General features: G+C 38.8%; 1 protein-coding gene across 4 annotated transcripts in view; it reads right to left on the reverse strand.

Moving 5' to 3' along the window:
* trrap (transformation/transcription domain-associated protein) overlaps positions 1-12695 on the reverse strand; it is a 139770-nt gene that overhangs the window by 47967 nt on the left and 79108 nt on the right. For all 4 annotated transcript variants that reach the window (XM_089121852.1, XM_039687904.2, XM_089121851.1 and 1 more), the window contains 8 exons: positions 10631-10752; positions 10033-10246; positions 8512-8691; positions 6035-6181; positions 3126-3245; positions 1635-1922; positions 1230-1367; positions 581-684 (listed from right to left, as the gene is read on the reverse strand). In XM_089121852.1, the coding sequence (XP_088977978.1) occupies positions 581-684; positions 1230-1367; positions 1635-1922; positions 3126-3245; positions 6035-6181; positions 8512-8691; positions 10033-10246; positions 10631-10752 (1313 nt within the window). The remainder of the gene's footprint in view (positions 1-580; positions 685-1229; positions 1368-1634; positions 1923-3125; positions 3246-6034; positions 6182-8511; positions 8692-10032; positions 10247-10630; positions 10753-12695) is intronic.

Genomic DNA, 12695 nt, shown 5'->3' on the forward strand with positions numbered 1-12695 from the left:
TTCGAGCAGGGGAGTCACAAACGCGCATCACAAAACAGAGCAAGGCGACCATTTGAGATTATAAAACTTAAACTTTGTTTTTGTTTTTTAAATGAGCGATCGTTTCGCTTGATAAGTCATCGTCTGGAATCATTTAAAGCCCATTGAACAGTTTGCACTGAAACTGTCTTTTGGACCTTGAATCGTTTGGTTACCAGTAAAGTGCATTATATGGAGAAAAATCCTGGAACGTTTTCATCAAAAACCTTAATTTCTTTTCGACTGAAGAAAGAAAGACATGGATATCTTGGATGACATGGGGGTGAGTAAATTATCAGCAAAAGTTTTTTTAAAAGTGAACTACTCCTTTAAAGCTTTGAGAGCATAATTTTGGTCAATCTATGCAAGTCATTTAGATATATTAGCATTGCGCTAAGTTGCCACACTCTATTTGGGTATATTAAACATAATGTATCTTAATGGCTGTGGTTTTGTTGGTGGTTTGTCTTATCTGCAGTATTTTCCTTTCAATGAAGATGGAAAACTTATTTGACGGTGGACATATCAAGTGTTGAGTCTGAGCTATGCTTTTTCAACTCACCGGATCCAGTGATCCTCCCACAGCTGGTACTCGGGGAAGATGGCGGGCGAAACATTGTGCTCTTTGCGAGCTTTCTCCATTGCCTTCTCATAGGTTTCTTGAGCCTAATGATGATGGAACCAGAATTGTTAACATCTTAAAATATCAGAGCGACAATACATAGGTCCCTTAGAAATCCATTTTGTTTTTCCCCAAAATTCTGTAATTTCTGTTTTCCTGTTTTAATGGTTTAATTAATAATTAAAAAGAATGCCTAATCCATTACATTCCTAAAACTAAAAATTTAATAATTTATTAAAATTTTAACAATAATAGTGACCCATGAAAAGTTTTATTTTTTCAGAAATTCTGTTGTCTGTTTTTTTACTTAACCAAATGAATGCAAAAAAAAAAAACTTTAACAATTTAATTGATCTTGTGAAATGCAACATGAAATCTGAATTGTGTTTTTGCATTAATATTCACTTACATGGATGATTTGATTAAGTGTACAACCCTTTTTTGATTTATTCATCCGAATTGGTCCAAATTCCATGACATTCCGCCATTTTGACTGACTTCCACAATCCAATCTGCATATTTTGCAAATGCGGAAATCATACGGCCCTAAATAAATGCATGCAGATACGATAATTTCAGTCTTACTCACCTGTTCAAAGAAGCCATGCTGCTCGTAAGCAATGGCGGTGCTTGATTCAGGAAACTTGCATCTTTTCTGCCACAGCCCCGCCCACATGTCCTCCTCCTGCAGAAGGGAGTAAAGCTCTGCCAGCGAGTCAAGGATCTCCTGAGGGAATACGAAAACACATCTTCAAAGAATATAGGGGACAAACACATCCATATTCAGAGGTGTTCCAATGAGATGACTGCTTAGCATAAGCAGCTTGAATGCTGGGATACTTCAAACTGAACTCACTGACGGGTCAAAACAAAGCCAACTGAAAATTCAGCACACAAGTTCATTTTGAGTGACACCGAGCAACCTTCAGAACACAAAACTTCCTCTGCCAAGAATATCAACAAAGATTGAAAAAGAGCTCATGAATCACAGTACCTGCTGTGGAGGAGTGATGCTTTCCTGCTCGTAGAACTCTGTGCTCTGTTTGGGTTTGATGTGCAAGCTAAGGCCTTTCTCAAAGGCTTGCTGCTCCAGCATCAGGGTGGAGCGCAACCATAGATTGTGGGTCTTGCCTAAGTACTTCAGTACGCAGGGCCTGATGGGTATGGGAGGCACGCACTGAGACATGGCCTCCACAAAGCAGTTTAAAGCACTGGGCTGACAATCTCTCTGAGCTTGATGACTACCACTACACAGGAATGGACCCATCTCGCCTGACAGTGCCTAAAAAGAAAAGGGATACAAAAGTTCAAAATTAGAAATGCATGATATATTTATGTTTATCGGACATGTTCATTTTCCCCACTTTTACATTTAGATTTCCCCACTTTTACATCTATCTTGGCCAGGTCTCCCTTGCAAAAGAGATTTTTAATCTCAATGGGTTTTACCTGGTTAAATAAAGGATAAATAAAAAAAAAGATGACCTTTAGTTCTAAGAATTTCTTAATGCTGTGAAATATAATCTACAGAAATTCTCAATTATTATCCACACAATTAAAAAAATAAATAAATAATATATTTAATAAAACAAAAAATAATAAAAATTGAATTTTATATATATATATATATATATATATATATATATATTGTTTTGTGTGTTATATATATATGTTTTATTTGTATATATATATATATTCTTTTTTTATTTAAGATGTAATTAAATTAATTAATGCCATCGAGCTGAATTTTAATAATGCTTTACCCTAATCAATAGAATAGTATAAGTTTAAGAACTTTATAATAAAATTTCAAATAAAATGCAAAACACTCCTTTAAGTAGTTCCTCACTCACCTATCATCACACCAAACAATCAGAATTTGCCATAAATATTCAATAGGCATGACAACTCTAAAGAAAAATAGCCCATGATGTTACAAAAAGTGTTTTGCATTATTATTCTAGAAAAGACTGGCACAGTAAATGTCCCTTTTTTATATACCTCCTACAAACAAAAGCCATAAAGCTGAATATTTCTATTTTGAATATTTGTTGTAACAGCTTACAGCCCCAGTCACTCTAAATTAAAGCTCCTTAATGAGAATTCTAATACTTAAGACATCTGGTCCATTAAACTCTGAAATTTGCATAAAAGGTTTAATTTCTGCTCATTAGCAAATGCTGCTTGTTTAAGTTCAGCGGCAGGGGCAAAAAGACAGCCCGTCGGACCCCCACCCATGCAAAGATCTCCAAGATGAGCAGAGAGGCACAACCTCCGACACCATTAACACACATTTTGCATGTTGATTCTTCAGTCAGATGCATTATTAGTAGTAAAAAAGTCAGTCCACACTTTAACCACAACAAATGTCAGTTTAAAGCCATCAGCAGTCATATGCTGCATTTAGATGGAAAATGTTTAGATTTAAAAAAACAGCCAACCGTCAGCTCAGCTCTTCGGAGAACTGGCACGGTGAAGTACTCACATGCTGCTGGCGGTCCGACAGAATCTTCCAGAGGCGGGGGAAGAGCTGGACCCAGGTCTTCTCGGCCAGTGGAGTGGAGATGTGGCACAACTGAACCAGAGCATTCAGCAGTGCTCCCGTCTGATTACACACACAAGAGACTAATTTACTGATGGGCAATAAATCGGCCATTAATCAACCCACATTTAGCCACTTGAGATTATCGCATTGGCTGATAACAGTGCCAGCTCAGCCGATTAACAGAAGTGCACCTTGTTTCGGTTCTAAAGTCTACAAGGAAACCTTTTGTCAATGTTACAATAATCATTTTACTTTTTAAAATATTAAGAAAAATAAATAAATAAACCGGATACATACCGCAAAAACTAGTGCTGTCAAACGATTAATCGCATTAATGTCGTAGTTAACTCGCGATTAATCTTTTTCTCACATTCTTTTTTTCTCATTTTATTGGTCTTATCAACATGGAAATCGGCTTGCTTTGTGCAAATGTTTTTTTTATTTTTTTATTGAAAACAATATTGGCATATACTGTGTTCAATTTCACACTAAAACATTCTCACTTGGAGCAAATAATCTCTCACACAATGTAACACTGTCCATCAATAAAAGGGTGAAAGAAATACTGACGAGGTCCTGATATTGACGAGGGGGCGGAGAATTCGCATCATCTGTGTGTGTGTGCTTGGGAATCAAGTGGTATTTCAGACTGGACATGCTGCGATGATGATAGCGCAGTTCACAACGACAAAACAAGGTCACTTTGGTCTTGTCAATGGCAACTTTTTAGTAAAGTTTCAATTCAGAATCTTATTGGCATCCATTTCGGCATCTCGCACTCACCATCCACTCAAAACGTAACGTTGACCAATTTTTGGCCGGCTCGCAAGCACAAACGAGTGTGTGCGGCGTAGTCTTGTCACGATACCAAAATTATTGTTTCGATACCAAGTCAAGTATTGCGATTTCGATACTTTTTCGATACTTTTCCTGAAAAGGAATGTATTTCTTACAAGGCGTTTCATATGCACCTCCTTTGCATAGGTCTGTGCTCTTTAATGCTGTAATAACCTAATATAAATAAATCACTGACATGCACATCCTCTGATTATAATCATATAGCCGATAGATCATTTTGCTGATGTTTTGCATCCTTTATTTTAGCAGCTTGCAAATTATTCATGCTATCTATGAAAGTTGGGGGGAAAGTTATACACCTAATACAAAAATAAATTAAACATCTCCAGTTAACTAGCAGATAATTAATTTAGTTCGCTATTAAATAAGAGATCTAGCGCTAAAATCTGTTTTTTTTTTTTAAATCAAGCACCGCTCTAATTCACTGCTATCAGTTGGATACAGTGTCTTTTGCGGCTCGCGCAGTCGCGCACCGTCTTCACACGGACGCGCGCTTCAAACTATTGCCGTTGCAGAGACCTCTGGATTGTGTTGCTAATAACTTGCAATGTATAACTATCACACCGGCCCCCGCGGCCTCGAAACACCACCTGCCCACGGGAAAAAAAAGATCCGACTCTCCTGATTGCAACTCCGCTACTGACAGGCGGCCACTGTATCACGTGTGCTCGCGCATGCAGCCGTCTCGCGGTAGTGTTTGTCTCATGACAACTGCAGCTTCTTTGCTGCGTGCGTAAAGAGAAACACAGATGTTCATAGGGAGAGACTGGAAGCGTGCGTTGCACACACCAACATGAAATAGGTCTCTTACAAATCTGGGTCGCGGTCATTCATAAAAGTATCGATACTAATAAATTTAGGTATCGTGAGGTTTTTAATTTCCGAGTATCGCGATACTTTTGAAGTATCGGTGCACCGTGCAACACTAGTGCGGCGTGCCTGTTTGTTTTGTTTCCGGTCTAGCTAGATACGCTTGCGCTTTGGTCGACGAAGCAACAAAACATCTTCCTCACGCGGCGCAAGCCATTGAAATGAATGGGTTTCATAGCACAGCGCCGCTCATGCCCCATCCTGTTGCAAAATCATATGAAAAAAAAAAAAAAAAACTACAAAGTTTGCTAGGCCAAAAAGCCAAAACCATTAATCGCGCGATAAAAAAAATGTACGCAGTTAAAATGGGTTTGCGTTCACGCCGTTAATAACGCGTTTAACTGACAGCCTTAGTAAAAACAGTTAAATGTTTTGTAATTTTGTTGTGTATTTTATTTGTTTTCTTTCAGTTTCAGTATATCAAGTTAAACTACCATTCTGCAAAGCAGAAAATGATACTTGCAAGTGAATCTTCACTTGGCACCAAAGATTCAAAGGCAAAAGAGACTATTCCTTCTCAAAAAGTGACTTTCATAAGGGATCACTGTACTTTAAAATGCATGACCGGCCAATCACATCTTGCCACTGAATAATTCTTAGGGCATAATTGCGCGAAAAAGGTTTGGACCTCTGACCACAAGAAGAATAGAGATGTTAGCATAAGTCAAAACTCAAATGTGTGCTGTGGTTCCTGACAGCTGCTCCAGTGGGCAAAGCAGTCAGGTCAGGTCTTTGAACTCCTTACTTCATCATTTATCTAAAGCCTGCTTGAGAGGTGCATATAAAGCAGAACCGTGTCCAGGATTAAATAGAAATCAATGACGTCGTGACCTCAAAGCGCTCAGAGACAAAATCCCATGTTGCCCTGATCAAACTCTCTTTAACAGAGACAATTATGAGGGAGAAGCCAAATGAGGAAGAGCAGGCTAGAGATGAAAGTAGCAAGAACCAAAGGTGCATATTAAAATCTCACTCTTCAAGCCTGTATGGCTTCTACATGTGACTCATTCCTACATATGTCCTTTATGTAACCAGTGTCCTTTTTTAAGTTTTGCTTGGCTTTTCCCACTGCTTAAGGGGATGCACTCATGAGGGCGACATATGTTGAGGTGATTGCTCACCTTGACCTCTCTCAGGGAGTCCAGGAACTTATCGTGGCGGTTGGTGAGCATGTGCAGCTGGTTGCCCGTGTCTCTCTCCGCCTGCTCCTTGGTCTTGGGGAGGCTGGTCTGGTCTCCAGGTGCCAGTTCAATGTCTATCTCCACATCCTACAGATGAAAAGGTCACAAAAACATAAATATTGGAAGAACATTTGTTTACTTGCTACACTTACAGCAGGCCACTATGAACTCGAGGTCTGCACCATTTGGAACTGAACTGGGAATGTCTCTGAATTCCTGAAATAAATTACTGAACTTGAATTGAGCACAGATGCTGGATATGCTAGATGATGGAGATTTAAAAATCCTCTTTGAAATCTGAAATTGCAGTTATTCGAGGAATCCTCAACTTTACGTGGGTTGTGCCACGGCAGGGGACAGCGGTCATGAATAAATGTTTGAGGAGAATGTGCGGCTGTCAGTCGCCATCTGTCACTGGTGATTGTCGTTCGAACCTTTCTGGATCCGCCATCAAATTGATAAGTTTAATTATATGAAGTGCTGTGAGAAAAGGCTATAAATCTCCACCTCCAACATCCTCACACACAATATAGCCTACTAGCCGAGACTCCTTAATGTGTACAGAGAATTTCCGGCAGAAATCCACCTTTGTTAACAGTATAACGCTAGTCACGTATTTCGAACTTTGTTTTACCCCTAAGCGAAGAATGAAAAAGAACTTAATTGGAGTATAGCACGGCCTTCAGAGGTCCAAACACAAACAAAATTATATAAACCCAAATAAATAAAATATATAGCAGCAAACTGAAACACCACAACAGTATGGACAATAGGGTATACCTGCCTCACAGTCGCAACTTTTCTTCCTCTGATCTCAGTCTTCTCATATTATGAGAAAGGAAGACGTGAGCCCGGTCTTGCTCGCAATGGAGCCGGCCTTTGAGAAAACGCACTCCGATAGAGTGGATGTGGAAGTTCAATTAAACATGTCATGCAGTCATGGGGCACAAATTTAGCTTCCGCACGATATTCCGCACGAGTCCAATATTAATGCACATTTATATAGGTTAACATTAACGATAGCGTTAAAACTTATTTTAAATAAGTCATGTTTGAGGCCCTAGTCATATCTTGAAATGTTCCAACACATTTTTTGCCCAACATATTAACACATGGACAAGCCGTGTTAGCGATTTGTCCAAATTGGTTGCGTAAGCGACCATTTTTTGAGAATGTGCGAGTTAAAATTTTATGTGGTCGCATATCTTACGCTCGCGCAACAGAACGCCGTTGTATCAGCTGCTGCAGTCCGTAACTTATGTTCAAAATGAACGAGTAGACTACATCATGAATCCATTTTCCAAACCGTGTTTTTGACTTATCCTGAATCACTACGGTACGCAGATATTAAATGTTTATTTTCTGACTATTTGGAGAGAAGAAGCTCCGGCTACAATGTTCTTCCGCAAGACACGTGCAGTTTATTTATTGACGAACGTAGACGTCACACGCATTGCACACTGATGGTGGAACGCGCCAATTACGAATTCACGAATTAAGGCATATAAAAATGAAAATGTCTCACGAAACAGCGTGCCTTTTCAGCGGTTTGATGAGAGTAATCGCTCGACTGAGGAAAAGGAAATTATTATAAAATGCAAAAGGTAAGGAGTGTGAGATTTCTGATTTTTGTTACAACTATAAACTTTGATAACAAAAAAAATCTGTATTAGCTTATTATAATACTCTAATCTTTTAAAATGTAATGCATACATTTGAATGTTTAATGATTTTTAAAAGATAGAAAGAGGATGGATGGATAGATGGATGGACATAGACGATTATGATTAAATGTAAATAGAAATATTGTATATAATTCAAATGTAAAATGCTTAAAATTACAGATTCAAATTACTGTACAAAATTCATGAAAATCCTGAAATTTGGCAATGATAATTCATATATTACAGGTATTTATGCTGCAACCCAAAAAATAGCATGTAGCAAAAAAAAAAAAAAAGTGCGACTAAATCAAATACTGGTGCGACAAGAGAGACTGGTGACACGGATTTGTCAATGCGTGACCTTGACGACAAACCGAATTATTACAATTAAGTCAACCAATCCTCTTCGACTAACGTTTAGTCGACTATTAGAGGGCAGCCCTAATATATTTCTTATATTATTATACGTTTCATACATAATTGCAAGAACCTCTAAGCGGTTCCCTCACGAATCACCATTTTTTAATCTCCTGCTCTAATACCTTCCCAACTCAAAATGTGGTCAAACATCAATATAGAATCATACAATATAAAAAGTAGTACATTTCTAAATTCTGATGAATGCATCATTTTGGTTTTCATTAAAACTTTGTCTATATATCAGAATGTGTTAGTAGAGCTAAATTAGGCCAAAGAGCCACACAACAAGCTTTTCTCTAAAGATGTTTGTATACACAGGATGGCTCAGCTGACCTCCTCCTTGGTCTCGCTGTTTTCTCTCTCTCGAGGTTCCTGTTTGATATGCGTCGCCATGGCGAAAGCAGCCCGGTCATGGCTGTCAGCCAGGTTTATGACGTTGGTGATGGAGGGGAGCATGGAGCCCTGGCAGCTGGTGCCAATGGTGGTGTTCCTCTCACAGACCGCCAGCAGCAGCTGTGAAGCAGAGACGACAGAATCAAACTCTGAACTGCCACGATTGCTCAAACACACACGCAAACAGCTGCTCTGGCTGTGAGGAACACATCACACAGAAAAAAGCAGCTGACGTTCACACATAAATGACACCTGCATGAGCCAGCATTGTTTAACAGCTGCCATTTTTAACCACTAGAGTACATACATCTAAATGCTTGACACATCTGTAGAGCTCCAACAGTGAATGTTCTTCTACTCCATCACAGCAGGATGAATCGCGCACACAGCCGCCATGTGCAGGACAGCATTAATAATTCAAGAGCCAGAGTAGCATTGATTGTGGCTGAGATGGATGGATTGTGACCTGACTTGTGCAGGAGCAGCCAAAAACCAGAGCTGTTACATTATGGTGAATGCATTAACAATCAATAGAAAAAATCATTAAAAATTAAGGTGAAAGTTGTGACGTTGTCAGTATGCATTTAAGTGCTATGTAAATTGCAATTAGCTTCAGTGTAATTTAAGCATGTGCATTATAATGAAGTGTTATCAATTCTGCATAGAGCTTGCATAATGATTGGAGATGTAGAATATATTGTTTTTTTATTATCAAAAAATGTAGACATATCCTTTTGTGGTGACATGCAATGTTATATCAGACATTTTATTCCTAAAATACTAAATGAAACTAAAAATGTTGAAAAAATGTCAACATTTATTTTAAAAATGTTAAATAAATACTATATCTGTTCATAATAACAATGCATATAATATATTATTTTCTGCTTTTACATTTGAAGAGTTCAGATGCAAAAGCCTCTAAGTGCCATTTGAAATTTTCTTCTAGAATGATCATTTTTATCAAGCTTGTATATTTAAGTTCAGTGATTTCACTTAAATTGCAATGATAATTACCTATTAATTGTTATTTAAGTGAAATTACTGAACTTAAATATACAAGTTTGATAAAAATCATCATTAAAGAAGAAAATTTCAAATGGCATTTAGAGGCTTTTGCATCTGAACTCTTCATTTATTTTAAATATTTGTTTATTTATATCAATCAACGTTTAAGGTTTCATTTAATACTAATTTTAAAAAAAGTCGAATAACATAAATAGGCAGTATACACGTACAAGAATGTAAATAACGAAAGGTCATGGGTTCGATTCTCAATACCAGCTGGAAAACAACTGAGCTGCCCACGAGTAAGGCTCCTATACCCCAATCGCTCCCCAGGGGCCACAGCAAAATGGCTACCCACTACTCCTAATGTGTGTGCATTAACTTGGATGGGTTAAATGCAGCGGACAGATTCTGAGTATGGAATCAGATTCCCCCAATAAAATATGCCTGTACCTCTGTGCACTGTTTGATCCAGAAGTGGCTGCCCATGGCCTCCCAGTTCTGTGAGCAGCAAATATACAGAAGCCTCTCATAGACTCGGCGCTTCATTGATGAATCAAACACCTCAAAAAACTTTGCTCTGATCAGTGGCTGGGAGCAGCGCAGCCCTGACAAGAATGCTGGCTCCAGCTTGGATGTGATGTCACTTCCTGAAAGGTTCTCGTCTCTGAAAAAGCAAAAAAACAAATACTGAAGAGCTTCAGACAAACACTGTAGTTACATTTGCCTTCTGAGACCGCATGAAATCCACTGTGACAATCAAAAACTTTTAAGGACTACATGTGTTCCAGAATAGATGCAACTAAAACTGTTGACTTAGACAAGTGGGTTTCCACTAGAATGATTGCTCTTGCCACTGGAGAAATGCTTTTTTTGCACAGGGTGATGGTGGCCCCTAATGCCTTTTGCTCCTCAGTTGCCAAACACCCACGGGCCCAACTATAGCAATCAAAATTAAGTCCACCACCCACCACCCGCAGTCTTGTTGCTAATAGCAATAGATGGAGGGCCAGCGCGGACAGCAGACCCTATGATTAATCGGCGTAATTACCTGTAGACGTAATTAACGAGGTCCAGGAACTGGGCATTCAATTCAAGGTCATCAGGAAAGCGCTTCTCAATGTAGGTCATCATTTTCACCAGCAGAATGGACTTCTCTCTTGGATTAGGCACCTAGGAAAGAAACGAAGACAAAGAGAGAGAGTAAGACAGCAGAATAGAAAGGGATTGCAAGAGGAGGAGGGGGCAATAGATTGATACAGTCCATTTATCTTTCATCTATCAGGAGAGCTGTGCGGCACCTTTGCTCGGCTCCTTTTTCTCCCCGTCTGCTCTCTCGCCTTGGGCTAACAGAACAGACACCCGAGTTCAGCTGTCCGGGCCACAGCGCGCTGAATACACAATGCCTCATTTGAAGCAGGGTAGGCTTTGAGCTCAAGTGTTTAACACCGGTCTATTTTAGAGTCGACACAAGGTTGGTTTACTATTGCGAGGTTAGAAAGTCTACAGAACTGGAAATCCTAGTTACACCTTGTTAAAGGGTTCGTTCACCCAAAAATGAAAATTCTGTCAGTATTTACTCACCCTCATGTTGTTCCAAACCTCTATGTGTTTATTTGTTCTGCTGAACACAAAGGAAGATATTTGGAAGAATGTTTTTATCAAACAGTTCTCATTCCCCATTGACTACCATAAAAATACATACGGTACAATGGTAGTCAATGGGGAATGAGATCTGTTTGATTAAAACATTGTTCCAAATATCTTCCTTTGTGTTCAGCAGAACAAATAAACACATAGAGGTTTGGAACAACATGAGGGTGAGTAAATACTGACAGAATTTTCATTTTTTGGGTGAACTAACCCTTTAAACATATAATTAAGCCATTTGTAATTGATTTCCCAAAAAGTAGCAAGAATCAAAAATACAGCCCTGCTCGTTTCTGTATCTCAACCAACAACACTGGCTTAAGCCTTGTGTATACACGACGCGTCCGCAAGAGCGTGAAGGTGCGTGCGGCAAAATGACATCATTGCGGTGTGGGCGGTTGTGCGCATTGGGTGCGCAAGACCCCGATGTGCACAGCACTTTTTATAACATCGCGACGGTGAACGACTTCGAGCCGAATCTGGCCGAACTGGTACGGTATCAGCATATTTATGATCCTTCTATACACAGAGACATTTGCATTGTGAACAGGAACACATTTGCATTAAGCACCTAGTTTGCACTTGTCTAAAGTAATTGGTTACATTTACAAAAATAAGCCTACAATAGCAGAAGTAAGCCCTGCTGATGAAGTTAAGGTTTAAAGGGATACTCCACTTTTTTTGGAAATAGGCTCATTTTACAACTCCCCCAGAGTTAAACTGTTGAGTTTTATCTTTTTTGAATCTATTCAGCCGATCTCCGGTTCTGGCGATACCACTTTTAGCATAGCTTAGCATACATCATTGAAGTGCACAAGACCATTAGCATTTCGATCAAAAAAAATTACCAAAGTGTTTCAATATTTTTCCTATTTAAAACTTGACTCTTGTATAGTTACATCGTGCGGTAAGACCGACAGACAATGTAAAGTTGCGATTTTCTAGGCTGATATGCAGGGAACTATACTCTCATTCCTGCGTAATAATCAGGAAACTTTACTGTCGTACCATGAGTGCAGCAGGTCCGTCTGTCTTAGTGCACGATGTAACTATAGAAGAGTCAAGTTTTAAATAGGAAAAATATCGAAACACTTTGGTCCTTTTTTTGATAGAAATGCAAATGGTCTTGTGCACTTCAATGATGTATGCTAAGCTATGCTAAAAGTGTTACCGCCAGAACCGGAGATTGGCTGAATGGATTCAAAAAAGGTAAAACTCAACAGTTTAACTCTGGGGGAGCTGTAAAATGAGCGTATTTCCAAAAAAAAAGTGGAGTATCCCTTTAAACACTCTCCAATTAGGCTTCAGTTGTTTAACTAGTTTACATGCAGTGAAAGTAGGCCCACAATAAACTTACTGCATTTACTCTTTTATGAAAAGAGTAAATGTAAATTCTTTTCTTCCTCTTAGACCAAAGAGGAAATTTGCCAACCAAATTTTTTGAATGACCAAAATATGTCATTCAA

The sequence above is a fragment of the Pimephales promelas genome, chromosome 17, assembly GCF_988280905.1.
Source record: "Pimephales promelas chromosome 17, fPimPro1.hap1.1, whole genome shotgun sequence".
NCBI classification, from domain to species: domain Eukaryota; kingdom Metazoa; phylum Chordata; class Actinopteri; order Cypriniformes; family Leuciscidae; genus Pimephales; species Pimephales promelas.